Here is an 18,091-nt window from a genome sequence, read left to right on the forward strand (position 1 = left end):
AACTTTTGGGAGGCACCAGCTTAGACACATGGCATAAACTTCCCTCACTCCACCCAACAATGAAAAACCCAGGGCTGGGCCTACCACATGAAACCACAAATCATTATCTGCCAGGGCCAGCCACAGCATATCAGAACTGACAAGCACTAAGGCTTTTCTTTGGCAGACCCAAATAAAAAAGTAAAGCCTGAATAAGACCCATTCCTCAAGGTATGAGACCATTTCTTTATATTTCAATAGTCTCCTGCTTGTTCGAAGTCACACTAAACCCTGTACGTTGCCACATAAATTTAGTATGTTCCACATGAACCGACTACCCCAATTTCTATTCACCTTCTCTAGATGTCCCGTACTGTAAACATCTAAATCATAATACTGAGGAATCTGCAGAAGATTTGCCACTTTTTGTGCATCTGTTGAATACTGCAGAGAAAAAACAGGATATGAGTACACTGTAGGAATTTTAATGAAATATTTAACACGCATTCACAGAACAGCTGTTAGTTACCTTTGCCAAGAGCTGAGGAAGCACCATAATAAAGTGTTCAGTAATTTTGGTACAATCTTCCAATTGTATTTTCTTCTCTTTTACTGACAGAACCTGCAGATAAAGCATTTTGTTTCAATTATAAAATCTCTTAGATTTGAGTGGAATTTTACATGTAACCCAAGGTTAACTCACATGCCTTTGTCTCAAGCATATCAAGCTAAGATACAGATACTTTTCCACGGAGATAACCAGATGCTTTTTTTTTTTTCGTTAACCTTAAATTAGATGCAAATTGCTGAACAGCTATATCTTGTGGATAAAATGCTCACCGTTTGTCAATAACATGCTTCACCTGGCTTTCCTCTAATGCTCATCTCCTTCAACATCTGCTACTAATAAGATCTAAAGGTCAAAAGACACTGTGTCATTTCATAAAAATAAGCCATTTTATTTCTGAAGATATACCTACCACTAGGAACATGCTGTCTGGCAAAGCACATAAGGCAAAGAGAATGTGATTACAGAACAATAAATAAGACTAAGATGCACTGACTTTTTTGGCTGCACCTCTGCCCACTGGAGGATGACCTTCAGCTGCTTCTTTAACCGTTGCGAGGATAATTTCAATGAGGGCACTTTCATGGGCATCACTCAGTGCTGTAAGTAAATCAGTCTCCTTTCAGCATCACACAAAAGAAAAATGAAGATGCAGCAACAGCTAATGTAAAGCCTACTCGTTTATCTGAGCAACTGTGGAAGGACACTACAGAAAGAAAGATGCAGTGTTGCTAAATAAACACCTAGAGAGTGTTTGTTTTAATTTGAAGAAAATTATTTTCTACATTTACTGAACACAAAAGCAATTATTCCTCTCATGGCTAAACTTTTTAGAGCAGTTGGGCTCTCAAAAACACAGGCAGCTTTAATGAGGCCTGCTCCTACTGACTACTATCTCATTTAGGACAAACCTGCTTCTCTGAGTACCAAAAAGCTTTTAACTCACTGGGTCTAAAAACTTTGATTTCAATCACACAACCACCTCCAGTTCTACTACAACAACTATTATTTAAGTTCACTTTAAAATATTTGTAGAAAAAACTAATCCTCTAGAGTGTTAAATGTCTATGAACTCACACATTACTCATTTTCAATTAATTAATAATTTTAGATTCCTAAGTTTTGGACAAACAAACAAAACAAGTGAATGCTATGTAAGCATTATGGCTTAATTATGCAAGTATTCTTGCAAAGTTTCTAAACTAACATTACATAAATACACAATACTGAATAAAACAAATATGTTGATACAAACATCACATTGGCAGTGCATTGAGTTGCATCTGCTTTGTGGCCCTTGGGGATCACAATTTGGGATCAAAGGATATTGCAATATTGAATGATCCTAAACTAGCTGAAGGCAAAGTTCAAAAAACAATATCAAGAGATTCATTCACACAAAACCTAAGCTCTTTGCTTACCCACCTTCTCCATCTTCTTCAGCATTTTTTAATAGAAGAGTGGTCATGCACTCCCAGTCCTTCAGGAATTTGCCTGCCCAGTCCCACAAGCTGTCTATGAGGTAGGCAACATGTTTGTGTAGCTAGGGATTAAAAACACAAGCTTATAGAAGCAAATACATCATTAAAAGAAATATAGCTTCATATGTTCCTCTCCCTTTTTCCAGTTACAAAGTCATTCACACATATATTCACACATAGTATTTGAACATATTTAGTTTGAGGCTAATGAACATTTAAACACCATGTCTTCAATCTGATACAAAGCAGGGAAGTGGGGGGGGAAAAAGCAGGAAAAGCAGGAAAAAAGTTTTTCTTTTCTCTTTTGTGGATACCATTCCTTTGTAATTCAAGTAATCTCTTTAAAACTAGCTTCTGTATTGCTTTTATATTGCTGATCATAATAACTAAAAATCCAACCTTGGGACTAGAAATCAGTCAACATTTTAAGCAATGTCTGGGAAATCCTTTGCAGAAAGACTCAAAACTGCTGTGCCTGAGACACTTTGGTCAGACATAGGTCTGCACCACTGCAAAAGCCAAATAGCGAAGTACAGCACTTAAGCTGATAAAACTTTCAGCAAAGCTATGCAGTTCTTAGCAGAGAGCCATGGTACAGCAACCCATATCCGCCTGCAGAAAGACACATACCAAAAAAACCTCACTCAGTGGCATTAGTCTTTCAGTTTGTTTTCAGAAGCTGCTTCAGCACTGATTCTCTCCATTAGCATAGTTGTAAATTGGTTTTAATACAACAGAACAGAAATGTCTTCGTTAAAAACTCATCCTAGAGAGCGACAACATCCCAAACACCAAACATTTCAGAGCTCACCACCAGAAATAGCTTTCAAAAGGAAGCCAACAGTTGATTTAACATGCAACGCTGGATTTAAAAGGCTTACTGCAGGGACTATTCTCCTCACCTCACTCTCCAGGAAAAAACGTATTAACCTTCTCAACTGGTCAGTACTTGCCCCAAACTTCCCTCCTCCTTTGGGCTGAACTTCTTCATCTCCCTCATGACTAAGTAGCCTGCCAACAGAAAAGGAAGTCAGTCCAGTTCTGCCACTTTCTCCTTATACTCATTTGCCAATGTAACGCAATTCTGTCAAGATCCCAAGGACTGTATTTCTTCTAAATGTCTACTTATTTACTCCAAATCACATTAGACTTTTTTTTATCAGATGAAAGGAAACGAGATTAGATTGTTTTCCATTATGAGAGATCTGCTATCCCTGGATGCAGAGACTATTTCTGACAGTTTCACAGGTACCCTGCCAGCTTTCTGGACAACAGGTGCAGATTCCACAGCATTGAACATATAATGAGGTAGGCATTTACTCATGCGTGAAAAGGGGCTTGCTCTAGCCTGAATTTAAACCTTAACAACAGAGTAGAAATATTACTACCCAACATCATGGTACATTTTGGAACTGAAGCTTCTTAAAGAAAGCATAGTATCTTGTATTTATAAGAGGCAATTTACTCAACTTCACAAATACAGTGGAAAAACTGTTCTTCCTCTTCTGCCTGAAGTATGAAGCACAATACGACACTTCAATTTCCATTTCCCTCTTTATCCAAAATGAGTGTGACTGTACTGCTCACAAGAAGTGCTAATCCCAAGATAAATACAGGAAGGCCATCCCCGCAGATTAATGGAAGGCCCAAATGGCTTCGATTTAAGAGCAGGACCACACTACTCAATGTCACTAAAAGCTTATACTTTCAGAAAGTGCTTCTGCTGGTATAATTTATGCCAGCTAAGTAAGTAACCTAAGTTAAAAATGCAGACATTGAGGAGATTTCACGCAAACCAAGGCGGGGGCAGGGGGGGGAGCCTAAGCATTTATGCTAAAGTTTCTACCAGTATGACCAGAGAAAGGAGGGCGTCACTAACATCTCTATCACACTAGAATGAACATTTCTATACTGGTAAAAGTGCCGGAGAGAAGACCTGGGCAAACAAGAACACGGATGAGGTTTACAGGGTCAAAGTGTCCACGGTGTACTGGGAAGCTAGGTAGAGAAAGTAAAGTTATCAGGGCAACCACTTAAATGGCAAAAAGCAGCAGTGTTCTGAGGGGAAATGCACCTGATTTATGATAGAATATTAGGACCAACACAAAAGACTAGCAGATGCGATAGAAGACTCATCAAAACAGAAATGTATCTTCATTTGTCTTTCTGTTGGACTTGGCTCCACAAACCCCAGAATGTCAGCAGTTCAGCTAGATAGGAAGAGACAGCTAGGAGGAGATTCTGCACGTGTGAGAAACACAAATCATTATTATTTCTGAATTCTTCCCACAAAAGTCTTGCCAAAATATTTTTATTTTCATTCCTCTTTTTAAGGCAAAATTATGTCTCTCAGCCGTAGAGATGGAATATTTATTTCTTCTCTTTTTAGCACGCCAACTCTATTCACTTCATGCAACCATTGTTATAAGAAGCCCATTTATAAGAGTTACTCCTGGGGAAGATAAACCCTGTACTTCATTAACCTGACAGAAAATTGGGAGGGCTTTTTAATCTGCTGCATCTCTCATTATTCAAAGCCTTTACAATGTATAAGGCAACTTCCAAAGGGAGAAGAGGAGGCCATTTTTGTGATTAATCACCAAAGCTATGGAAATCCAGCAGATGCCAGGTGATGAATTAGCTTGTAAGAAGCAAAGCAACAGGAAAAGAAAGTAGAAAGAAAAGACGTATGCTTTCAACATAGTATCGCATCTGTGGATCAGTCAGTTGTTTCATATTCTCTATGTTAGTCTTGCAACTTTTCTCATGCCTATTGTGCCAGGGCTGTGCAGAGGAACAAATGATTACCCCCAGACAGCATCTCTCTTCTGATTCAGCAGAAGAAAGCACATCTACTATCCTCATGGTACACACTTGCAGCAGAAAAATGAATGCTTAACGTCCTTCTTAAATAAATCCACCTTCATTCTGAAACAAATGAGAATATGCAAGAAGTAGGCATGCAGGCAGGCAGGCAGGCAGGCATACCTTTTATAAAGGAATTCCCCAGCTGCTACTGCAAGCGGACGGTGTGTGGTATAAACAAACTGGTATAACGTTTCACAGTCTTCAGCTGATAGCACATCCTCACAGTTCCTAGGCAAAAATAACAACGGAAGTTATTGTTCAGGTTTATCTGCAAGACTATCATGAATGCTATGTCCAGCTTTTACTAGACCTGATTCTCCATAGCTGTGCAACTTGTTTACACAGCTGAATTTTTGTAGGACATATCTAAAAATGCTATCAGGCAAAATTAGCAGCATTCGTTTACTCACTTTGTAGAGAAACAGAGGTCTGTGCAAGCCATGATGAATCAGGCCCACTGCATGGACATGAACATTAATTTAGAGTATAATTAAGGCTGATTAGTGGTCACTGTAAAAAGAGTAATAGTAATAAAATAGGAAAATCATGCCTCTACTTTATGCTTAGATATTCACCATAGAAGATAATAAACAAGAAGCAGCCTTCATTTCACAGCATAAATTCTTTTAAAATTATTTATTACAGTATTTTAAAACCTATATTCTATTACACTAGGCTTATACAGAGTCACACATAAAAAGAAATCAAAACACATTCTTCATAGCATGCTTTTGACTGTGACCTATCCACACAAACACACTCAAAGTCACATTTTTTTTCATTCAGCTACACATCTTGAGAATACCACATGCCAACTAGTAAACCTAGAACTCTCTATGAGATGTAGAAATGGTATTAATATCAACCTTTTACAAAAAGGAAACTGAAGCATCAAGGTTGAGTAACCCACTGAAGAGATACCAGAGGAGTGAAGCCCAAAGCAAGGATCACAGTTTCAAAATGCCTGCTTCTTACTGCCATAGCAAGGTCATTGGACTAAGCTACTTCAGAGAATGAAAGAACAACATCTGAGATCCTTACACTTAGTACAGCCAGGTGAGGGGAAAGGGGTTTTATTTATTACTGCACTCAATCCTCAGGTAGTAACAGTTTAAAACCATCTACAGCTGTGGTCCAATACCTTCTCTAAAACTGAGTATTCATGCTCCTCATTTGCTGGGAGTGATGTCTTACAAAAACTAGCAGCCCTTCCTGTGCTTGCCCATTGGTCTCCAAACCCATCGCATCCTTTAGCATCCTCACAAGTCACAAAGCCCCAAAACATCCTCCAACCTGACTGAAAAAAAAGTGAGCTCATATTAGGCGACAGTATCACTGGAGTGCTCATTGCAAATACTTTTTAGCACTGTCTGGGATTTCAAATCAGTAAGGGGGAAAAAAAATTTAAAAAAAGACAGCACTCATTTCTCAAAGCCAATAGCCTCTCGCTTATAGAAGCTGATACCCCATGAATTTTAGCTTTACAATGTATTTACTCATGTATCACTTGAATTTTTCACATTTTTTCTGAGGTTGCTTACAATGGTCACTGGAACAGTAAAAAGGTCTTTAAATGGAAGTGCTGATGGTACGTCTCCAAAAGTGATGGGTCAATCTCACAAGATAATGCTTGCCCTCAACCAAAGAGAAAAGCCGCTTTACATACTTCAGGCAGGTTTTGGTGGCCTCTTTGAACATGCAATTCCCTTAAGTATGTATTTCCAGTAATAGGACATATAGAAAGTGCTCTGAGTATATAAATAGTGAAATTGGCATAAAGGAATTATGCGACTCTTATTCAGTCATCTACAGAACTGGGGAAACAGAGGAAAAATGTGTTTATTGAGGTTAGCCAGTAAGAAACTGAAAGAGGTAAGATGGTGCATTAGAGTATGAATAAGCATCGGTGTGTCCTGTGAAGCCACGAACGAAGTATCAAATTGGTTAAACTTCTACAAGTTCAACAAGTGAGAGTAAAGCAAAGACTGACAACAAATAGCACTTACAGGAGTAAAAATTCATGATATAGCAAGTCTTTATATCAAAAGGCTTTGGGGAATTTACTGAAATAAACTAGCAGTCTGACAAGGTTTCTTTCATTCTTTTTAATGTCAATCTATTATTTAGTTCTTTTAAGGCACAAGTTTCTGTGAAGCTGCCCTTGTCATTTTCTCTATATGTATTTTTAAAAAACTGTGGACAGCTTGACAAAGAGAACATTTCTATACAAACATTGTGATCTAGATTGGGCCAACATAGAATCACAGAACGGCTGAGGATAGACAGGACCTCTGGAGATCATCTAGTTTAGCCCCCTGCTCAATGGAGAATCAGCTAGAGCACGTTGCTGAGGGTTGTGTCCAATGAGGTTTTGAATATCTACAAAGTCAGAGACTCCACAACTTCTCTGGTGACCTGTTCCAGTATTGGACCACCCCCACAGTAAAAGACTTTTCTTAGGCTTAAATGGAGTTTCCTGTATGAACATGCAAGTCAAATTTCTTTCATATTTGAATTTTTTGTTCTTTATATTTCAGGTTTTCTCTGCTTAGCACATTTATGGAAATAGTGAATGCAACACCTGTGTGTCTCTAAAAAAAAAAATTCCTTGCCTAAATTGTTCGGATGGCTCGAAGACCTCAGGAACATACCTGCCATCTCTTTAGGTAGAAATTAAGGACTGTGCCTTTCCAGTACAAATGAAACTGTCTTTCCTTAGAAATTTCCTTTCCTTAGGAAATTACTTGGGGGTCCTCTTGGACACCAAGTTGAACATGAGCTTGCCAATGTGTCCTTGCTGCAAAGAAGGTTAATTGGTGTCCTGGACTGCATTAGGAGGAGTGTTGACAGCAGGTCGAGGGAGGTGATCCTTCTCCTCTACTCAGCACTGGTGAGGCCACACCTGGAGTGCTGAGTCCAGTTCTGGGCTCCCCAGTACAAGAGACAGAGACATACTGGAGAGAGTTCAATAAAGGGCCATGAAGATTATTAAGGGACTGGAGCATCTCTCCTATAAGGGAAGGCTGAGATAGCTGGGACTGTTTAGCCTGGAGAAGAGAAGGCTCCGGGGGGGAATTTATCAATGTGTGCAAGTACCTGAAGGGAGGGTGCAAAGAAGATGGAGCCAGGCTCTGCTCAGTGACAGGACCAGAGGCAATGGGCACAAACTGAAACACAGGAGGTTCCCTCTGAACATCAGAAAACATGTTTTTACTGTGAGGGTGACAGAGCACTGTCACAGGCTGCCCAGAGACGTTGTGGAGTCTCCATCCTTGGAGATATTCAAAAGCTGTCTGGATGTAGTCCTGGGCAACTGGCTCTAGGTGGACCTGCTTGAGCAGGGGGGTTAGACCAGATGACCTCCAGAGGTCCCTTCTAACCTCAGCCATTCTGTGATCCTCAAATCCCAACCTCCTTGTTTTTAACTTTGTCTTCAAAGGGGCTAGGAATTTGCCCCAGTTACATTAATCTACAGCAGAGTTATTTCCTCCCTTGTCAAGACAGGCGTAGGTCAGATGCAATAGCTCTGGCCATGTATGAAGCACTCCCTAATAGCACAGAAGCAAAGGAGGGGAAAACCACCCATTTTCTTTGCAGCACAGGCTGACAGACACTCATGACACTGCTTGAGCAGTTTTCCTTTCTTGAATGGGAGGGAATACTTGTATGTACTACTACTACTTTTCACATACTGCTCAACTACTACTCTCTGTGATACAGTGAGGTTTATGCTCATAACTCCCACTCAAATGAGTGCTTAGGGGTTTTACTTGCCTCTGGAAGTAGCAGCACTTGACTACACCTGCTACCACTACCACTAATACTACCACAGTAAATGGATGCCCTTTTTTTTTTTTTTTTAAACATACATAAGCCAATCATCAAACATTCAAAGAATACTTCAAATACAGCAATAATACTGCTGCAAATTTACAGCCCTCAGAATGCCAAGCAACAGATAAAGGTTAAGCCAGAAGTGCCTGCCAGTGTTGAGATATCTAAAAATAAACAGGCATGGCCTTCCACATACCAATGTCATGACATACCATTTTCTCTGCACTTCAGTGTGAACATGTCATGAAGAAGAAGTTGGGATATTCTAGGGGGAGATCACAGACCCATTTTGTTCTGCATATGGCACCAGTTGAAAGATTTCATATCTTGCTTTTTGTTCCATTTTCCTGTACGCAAGAGACAAGAGTCACTTCTCTTGGTCTGCGCCATTGCTCATACCAAGGATAACCATCAAAATCACGACAGTAAAATAAAAATGCACATGATGCACTTTTCAAAGTTTTGCCACCTTTTTCTTTTTGTTTTTAATGGTCGTGCACGGAAAGATCTGGCACACATTATGGGGACATCAGTAATCCAAGGTATAGCATCTCAATCAAAAAAATCTGTTAATTTTGCATTTTAAATTAATTCAAGTTAAACATCCAAATCTGCAAATACGTTATAAAACATTATTTGTGCACTGAGCACTATCAACCAGAAAAATATATATTGAAAGTATTCTAATGTCTCAGGTAAAATTTTTAAGTAGAAAAATCAGCTAATCTGTTCTGTTATCTCCCTCTTTCTACCCTGCTGTCAGGTATTTCAAGACACCACCTTGGTGATCAGAGAGACGATAACATGGTTGCCACTACAATATAACAAGAGTCCTTTCCCACCCACTTTAAAATAGGATTAGCATGTTGCAATACACTGTGATTCTATGATTATGCTGTGGTAGAATGCAGGAAGATGCACGTTAGACAGATGCTGTATGGTATGCTGTTTTGGTTAAGAAACATAACCCTCAGAGACATGCAGTTCTTATTTTTTCTTGTTAACTCCTCAGACAGGAAAGATAAGATTTCAGAATAGATCTCAAGGTTCTTGAATAGAGGTCCACGATGGCAGAAGATTGCTGAAGGTAACTTCCAAAAAGCATCAACCTGAGAGGATGGAAAAGAGGAGAAGACAGAGGAGAAAGCACATGCTTATGTTCCGTTTTGGTCTTTCACTTTTGCTTTGTTTGGAATAGGCTTGACAAAGCACTACCATAATTCCACCTGAATAGGCGTGTGGTGGACCTGAAGGAATCACAGAGGAGCTGTGAGGAGCTCCATGCCATTCCCTTTTGATAGCACCTAATCTGCTACAAGCAAGTTACTGATGCAAGAAATCAGAACTGTGCAGTATAATTTGCTTCACTGCTTCATATGCTGCTTCTATCAACTTCAAGATAACAGTCCTTTATTTTTCCTAAAAGCCTCTAAACAAGACAAAGGTGGGTAATTTCCTTATTTGTATGCAAAGCATGTCTCTCTCTTCAGCTTATTTTTTACAATCACATGAAAACACTTTTTATAATAGCATTTAAGCCTTCAATAAACTTAACTGGTTTCTGCACAATGGCTTGTCTGAATAACCTTGCTAGATATACTGCATTTGCCTAACAAATGTCAATTTTTCTTCCGAAGTCCATGGCTTAGCTATGAAATAATACTACAGAATCACAGAGTTCAACTCTCTGTTGACAAAGAATTACTTGTCATGGGACATCTACATCTACCACTAGAACTAGTAACATATATTATATATATTATTTGCCATGGCATCCTTTGCCAAATCAAGTTTTCAAGTTTCTCCTACAGTGTAGTCCCTCCCTCTCCAAACTAAAACATCCTTCCCAGTCCAGTTGAGAATCAGAAGGGAGATAACAATTTTTAAGCACAACAGCAATGTACCCCTACTTGACCTGGGCTCCCTGTGCTAAGCAGAACACTGGGAACTTAAAAGCCTCAGTTTCTTGACTTTTAAGTTGAATTAACTCTACTGACCACTGTCAGAGCACTGTGGTAAGAATTAATGTATTTATCAGCTCCATTAATAGTCTTTAAACTATTCATGTGAAGTCCTTGGTGAGTGCAATATACTCACAGTTCTAAGGCAGCTCTTCCAGATTTCAAACTTGAGAGTTTTGTGTTTAAAACTCAGTTTAATTTCTAGTTACATTTAACTAATGTAATACAAAGTAATTTTCCCCTTTGCTACTTACGTATTCAAGCTATTTGTAGATTTGTGCCCCTACCTGCACCACTCGTAACCTTTCCTCATTCATCTACTACAGTTACCTGATTACTTTTGCTGCTCTTTTCCAAAATCCCTCTACTCATTTAGGCAGTTAAGCACACAAAAATGAACAGAACTTTCTTGCAGTAGGCACACTAAACTAATTTGCATCCTAAATGGCAATGTTTTCAGTAAGAGTCCTTGGTCTCTCATTGTCACTCATGTTTTCTCCCTCTTTATTTCCTCTCTAGTGCTATTCCCTTTCAGATCCTTTGCAACATTAATGCTAACAATTATGCATAATTCAGCAGCATTAATAATTTCTATTATGCTAGGCCTCATAGGCTCATTTCAGTTTTGGGATTGCATCATGCTGTGTAAAAATAGAAATCTGCTAGCCCAAAGACCTTGGCTTTCAATTGAGACAAGAGGCAACAAACAAGAAGAAAAAAAAATCTCAGCTCACAGAGGTAGACAAGATGAAAATACAAATATGGATTTGAAAAAAAAACAGGTATATGCGTAGCAAGAGGGTTTTGAATCAGCATTGGAATTTTTTTTTAATAATGCAACACATCTAAGTGAATTGAAAAGATCAGGGTTTTCACTGCCTCTCTAGCTAGCAAGAGAGAAAATGTAAAGGCCAGCATAGCAGTTTTACAGGCCAGTAGTACGCAGAGTAGCCAACATATATTCCACAGGACGGGAATGCAGTGATGGTTAAGAGGTGGTCAAAGCTGTTACTAGCATACATGGAGCACAGCTCCACTGCAACCGTAAAACATCACAAAAATAATTAATTGGCAACAAGGCCTTGCTACTATACTCACCCAAAAGACAATTATGGAAGCCAGTGAAAGAGTTACTGTTATAGTAAATTTTCCCCAAGAAAGTCACAGAGCACCCAACGGACTAACTGGAGGAAAAAAGTTACTCCTGGCCTTGCTTCTTGCCAACTCATGTCATGAAACAACAAAAGATTTATTCCAAGATTAGAGACGTGTTCTAAAGGTCAGTACCTGACCAGTTAAGGTTATATTATTTGTTAAAAATAATCCATTATTCCAAATCAAATATAGGGAGTTCATGAGACAGAGGTTCTTGCCAGTAGCTTTAAAAATAGAAACTTGATCTGAAAGGCCTTTCATGTCTCACTAAAAATGCACATTGGGCAACTTGAATTCGGTTGCCAAATTTGAAGATGACAATAATGAGCTATCCACACAGAAGCCAATAGAGCTTGACAAAAGCGGCAAAAAATGTGATTACATCAATGCATACCAGTAGAAGTGCCATTTATACAAGCTGCCATTTATTATTTTTTAATAATAAATGGGGAGTTGCTGTCCCCAACCCCATTCATGCTGTACTGCATGTATTAAGCAGCATTACTGCTCAATATCCAGATACTGGTTTTGAGCTATGAAACGCACCTATTTGAGACACAACAGCCCTGAAATTTCTTTGCTTCTGCAATGCCAGCAGCGAGTCCTTTCTGACACTGTTGTTGGTACTGAGGCATAAGCTTTTCCCCTGCCAGAAAAGCATCTTGATGCAGGCTCTTATTAAGAAGTCTATACATGTGACTGACTGTACTGTCCGTGTTCTCTTCACACAGGTTTTATAGACTGGTCAGTACTAGTCTTATCAAAGAGAAAAGCTGTCACTGAATTTGCTTATTGAGTCCCCAATTCCCACTTTCATCACTCCAATAATTAAGTCAAATCAGCAGGGCTCAGAGCACCTGGGGGGGAGGGGGGCAGACAGGAGAATGGCTATGCAACAGATGAGCAAAAAGAAAGAGAAGCATGTATTTGCTAGGCCTCCACACAGCCTAATTAAAAACAATTTCAAAATGTATTCATTTTACTTATGAAAACTACATTTTATGATGGAAAAAATGTCATTCAGAAAACTTTAGAAGCCATTTATTCACACTGGAAATCATATTTAAGAAAAATTAGGAAAAAATTGCTTCAGGGAAAAAGAAACATTGATCAAACTTTTATAGCTGGAGCTTGCATTAATGAGAACATGATCCCTTATAATAAAGCCAGAGATGAGAAACAGCTGCAGTGCCAATATAGCAGTTGTTAGTTCAGATACAGAACAAGGGCAGCCATAACTGGTGTACAGCATCTTTGTCCTTCAACAATGGTGTGCTGCTCCTCCTAGCACAGGGACGCGTTACGCACATAGACACGGCATTGTGCTTTGTTCCAATAGCCACACACCATGGAGAACCAAGGGATGTAGAAATGGACGTTGTAAACACAGAAACAATATAACCCGAGCTACTACTAGTGAGGCCCTAACAATGGTACTCCCTTCAGAAAAGCATACTATGTTCACAGCATCATAGGCTGTTCTGATGTGCATGCTGAAGTAGGCCTAGAGAAATGCCACTCAAATCAATGGAGTGAGATAGGAGACCAGACTACAAAGCAGCACTTCAATATACAAACGTACTTGAAATTTAATGTAAATACCTACAATACTATATTATTTGGTCCATTAAGGTCTATATCCTCATCTAGCAATGACCAATACTTCTTGCTTAAATGGAAAAGCAAATCCCACAAGGCTATTGGACAACGCACCGTGCTGTACACGGAAGCAAGCATCTGCACCAGCAGAATTCAACTTACACTCTGAGACAGAAGAGATACTTGCTGAGTCCTAACATCTCAACTGTATTAACAATGGAATGCAGTGGGTTTTTTATTCTCATTTTGCATTGAAAGAGAGGGACAGAGAATTTATTCTTCACTATTTCGGAAATAATGCCATTTCTAAAACAAACATGCTGCTCAAGGATGTATCAGAGTAGGATTAATATACTTCCGTAAACATTAGTTTAATTTTTCCCCATACTTCCAGCTTGCCATTATCCTACCGAATCTATGGGTGGCAGGTAATTTCCCAAGAAAACAACTCTTCTGTTAGTTTTCCCCTTCAGCAAAACCAAGATATCATACACTTGCTCATTTCCTGTCAGCCAGTCTGCTGTGGGCTCAATAGCTCCCAGGTGCTCTGCCGTGGAGCCAAGAATCTGAAAGTCCAAATTCTAGCAACAGCCTCAAAGCTCAAGGCTTTCTGCATCAGGTGAGGAGACAGGGAAAATGGCAGAGTTTCCTGAGCTCCTGGTCAACAGACAGGAGATGGGGTGGGGACCCCATCTTCGGTGGGGACTTCCCCCGAGACAGGCAGACGCTCTATTTGAGAAAAGCCAAAATGAAAATGTGGAATTTCCTTTCAGAGGGAAGTATAAAGATATAAAAATGTAGTTTTTATATTGAATCTCAGCACAAGGGTTTTCCTAACACCAGTATTTCCCACAAAAAGAAAACGCCATGTCTTGAGCAGCTTTAACTGTAACTCATATCCTGCCGGGAGCAACTGTTTCCCAGCATGTAACTGACTACAGGAAGATTAATCAGGATCGTATCTGGATCTTGTTGCCATTAAAACAATACAGTAAATTAAAAAAGAAATTATTTACTGTGACATAAGCATCAAGAGTTTCATGGCTTGAACTGCTACTTCATGGTCCTTGTCCAGAGGCATGGACACAATTCGATCCTAATGGATGTAAAATGACAATAAGAAGATGTAACATGGTTTATTCTCAATAAACATATTTTTGCTACAGCTAGATCATCTACACTAGTAAAGCAGAGATTTATTTTTATTTCAGTAGCTATTTCCTAAGAGACATAAGGCAACTTGATTACTACCAAGTAGTTCCCCAGCCCCTGAAAATTAACAGCGTGTTAATTTTTTAACTGAATTAATCATGCAGTAATATGATATTTTTTATAGATGTAATGTATGCGTTCACAAGAAATCAACTACAGTCTACAAATTAAAAGTGACTGACAACTTGTTTCTAAGATGCTACTACTGGCAATCCAGTATGTTAAATGAAGGTAAGCCTCAAATTACAAGCATTATATAATCAGTTTCTCCCGTCAACAATAAAGTGCGTGTACCTTCACGTTACAGAAGCCAGTGCCTTGCTGGAAAGACAGTTAGGACTTGAGTCACAAAGGTAGTTCACGGAATAGCAGCAATATTCCTGACCTCCAGAATTCACGCTATGGTAACTTGGTACACATGCAAACACCTCAGAAAACAGTGGGAATTTTCCTGTCCTATGTACCTAAGAACTCTCACTCCTCAGTGCGGCCTACATCTTTAAGGTGTATTAAACCTTTGGACTTGCTTGTTTGGGGACCAACAGCTTTCTCACTTAACATATTGTTTCTAAATCTCTAGATTCATTTGACTTTGCACCTTCCTTTATCTCACAACCCAGCTGCAAGGTGTGGAAGTCCATGAATCCTGACCTGAGTTGGAACACTCAAGGGTAACAGAGGGAGCATGTGAAACTCCTGCTTGTGGGAAATGGATTGATGGTTATATAATTACATTTCCCATCAGTGAGAAACCATGATTTAAACTTTGGAAGATTCCAGATCAGTCTGCATTTTGTGTGAAGATGTTTGAGTTTCTTTTGTTTACAGGGGAAGGAAGTGTTGTGTTTGGGTTGGGTTTTTTTGATTGGTGGGATGGAGTTTGCAATAATCCATTTATACAGCATCCTCCACACAGAGGGAGATCACAGTACAGACAGATGGGAGCTATTTCGTCAGTCTGTGAATACCAATCCTGCAGTTGCTTATGCAGCTTACAGCAACCTTCCTTTAACCAGAAAGATAAAGGACCACCACAAAAATGTTTAAAACGGGTTAATCTTAGATAGCCAAGTTTCAGTCTGAATAATTTATTCCTAAGATACCAATATTAATCTATTCTTGTTCTTTGAGGATGTGCTATACGTATTTTTTACTATTAGAAACTGCTTTGACATACAGGTAAACCCTGCACCTGTCACAAAAAGAACATGAACTACCACCACATGCAGGCATTGATTATGTACTGATTCAGAGGGACTGAGGTGTCAATCACAGCACTTTGAAGTTTTCTTATCTAAATACCAAAAAGGACCAGCCCCACTGGGATAAGGGTGGCTGACGAAATCACTACCAAGGGCAGGATTAAAAAAGTAAAGGGCTTACTTCTTAAATGAGTCAGGATGTTGGAATATGATAAAGGCAGTGTACAGGGTCAGTGCGGTCACAGAACAAGCTCTCAAAATTACAGCGTATGATCTGACTTGTTCTGAAAGGAGATAAAGGGATCCCTCTTCAAGATTCATACTGACATGGTGGATCAACAGAGAGCCATTCCCACATCAGTGTGATACATGGTCAGCCAATCCAGTATCTACAGGTTAACCTATTATCAGGACCAGCAAAAAAAGGGACCTTCAGAGTATGAAACTTTTTGTCATCTGCTAAAGATCCTGTAAAAAAATCTGGTCCATTCTGGATGAATGGTGGAGATAACTGACCACAGTGCATGCTAATACCATTTTGTGCATGAACTAAAGCGAAACAGAAAATTCCATAGAAACAGAGGGAAACATCTCTGCAAAACTCCTTCATCCACTCAGTCAAGCAGGCTGTTTCTGCAGTACTCTAAGCTCCTGTCAGTCAAGAGAGTGGGGAGATCGGCTCTGATCAAAACATCAGACCCTGTGTATACACCCAACCCAGACTTAAAAAACAGCAAACAGTAATCTATTTACCTTGAATCTGCTAGTAAAGAGATCCATCCTGGAAACAAGTTCTTTTCTGCTATAAATTCCTTGCAGTCCCAGAAGACACTTCAACCGCACTTCCGCTTGCTACAAGACAAAGAGAAATTGGCTAACAGTTAAACACATGTCTCTCTGATGTTATTCACTATTGGCATTTATATTATGTAAATAAGAGTTCTTTGTGGGTGTCTACAGCAGACTACCCAAATACTGACTTATCTTCTTTATTAGTAACATCAGTACTATTTTGTTTGTGTACACACACGCACATCTCTCTCTCTCTCTCACACACACAGAGGAAGCCTGCAGTGAGTCAAACTTAAAGGTGACATCAAAGTTTGTGTTAGGCTTCCTAAGAGACTCTCACAAACCTTACAGTTAATAAAAGCAACAGAATGCAAAAGATGCAGGAATTGTGCTATTCACCTGTTAAAGATATACAAAGACAAGAGCATGAATGACCTGCTTAATACAATCAGCAATCTTCCATACATCAGACTGTTCGCTTCCTTTCAACATTTGACTTGGACAATCGTTAAACACTTGAAAGGGACTCCAAGGAATTCTGGTCCAGTGAAAACTCCCAGAGGAAGAGGTACACCTCAGAAATTCACCACCTTTTCACTGTGGGTTCTCACAGACACAGTCAAATGTTACTCCTCCCTATTTCTGTTTTACACTAGAACACTATATTTTAAGCATTCTGAGAAGAGAAGTGTTGCTTTGAATTTGGCCTAATTAGTTAACTTAGGCAAAATATATTTATCCCTGCAAGGTGTTATTTCATACTATTAGTACTGCTGCTTCATAGATGCCTCAAAAAGAGGACTTTTCCTTATCCAGCTTTTAAATTATCTTGTGCATATTGCTAAACCTTTCAAATGACAAAGCTTTAAATGTCATTAAGAAAGTCATTTTGAGGATCTAACATAGAAAAATCACTCTGTTCTGTAAACTTATAATGCTAAGAATATCAGCAGAGACACTTAAATGAAATGCAGGCTTTGAATCAGTCTCTTCATATTTCTTCCTTAATTCCTCTTGCTAACAATAGCAGTAAGAATAATCAAGGAAACCCAAGAAGGGAGACCACCTACACACAGGCTATCCATTACTACAAGTTCCTGTTCACCTGCTTAGATGCAAAGTGAAGGATGATTCCCAGTAGCAGGCTTTTACCAAGTTTTACATAAGGCAGCTTTTTGCTAGGAATATAAAATGAAAGATCAACAGGTGACAATGAGTACTGCTCTCTAATCTGCCTGTGATACACCAGCAGCACATGTTCTATATTGTACTTTAAAATTACAGGTCTTGTCTGAGAAAGATACTGTTGCCCACACCTGCTGCTTCCTACAGCCACAAGGGCTCCACAGCACAGAACTCACTCACAAACAGTCCCAACGTGGTACCCATCACTGCACACTGGCACAAACTCAGCTCAGCCATCCTGGCTTCAGCTGCCCT

General features: G+C 39.3%; 1 protein-coding gene across 4 annotated transcripts in view; it reads right to left on the reverse strand.

The window, feature by feature from the left end:
• LOC104019373 (cohesin subunit SA-2) overlaps positions 1-18,091 on the reverse strand; it is a 63,658-nt gene that overhangs the window by 20,740 nt on the left and 24,827 nt on the right. For all 4 annotated transcript variants that reach the window (XM_087757880.1, XM_087757879.1, XM_087757878.1 and 1 more), the window contains exons 12-19: positions 16,613-16,711; positions 14,462-14,541; positions 5,017-5,124; positions 2,931-3,039; positions 1,973-2,090; positions 1,044-1,147; positions 509-601; positions 334-423 (exon numbers count right to left, since the gene is read on the reverse strand). In XM_087757880.1, coding sequence (XP_087614006.1) covers positions 334-423; positions 509-601; positions 1,044-1,147; positions 1,973-2,090; positions 2,931-3,039; positions 5,017-5,124; positions 14,462-14,541; positions 16,613-16,711 — 801 coding nt within the window. The remainder of the gene's footprint in view (positions 1-333; positions 424-508; positions 602-1,043; positions 1,148-1,972; positions 2,091-2,930; positions 3,040-5,016; positions 5,125-14,461; positions 14,542-16,612; positions 16,712-18,091) is intronic.

The sequence above is a fragment of the Nipponia nippon genome, unplaced genomic scaffold, assembly GCF_047370975.1.
Source record: "Nipponia nippon isolate SJK-2023a ecotype South Korea unplaced genomic scaffold, ASM4737097v1 scaffold_2, whole genome shotgun sequence".
NCBI classification, from domain to species: Eukaryota; Metazoa; Chordata; class Aves; order Pelecaniformes; family Threskiornithidae; genus Nipponia; species Nipponia nippon.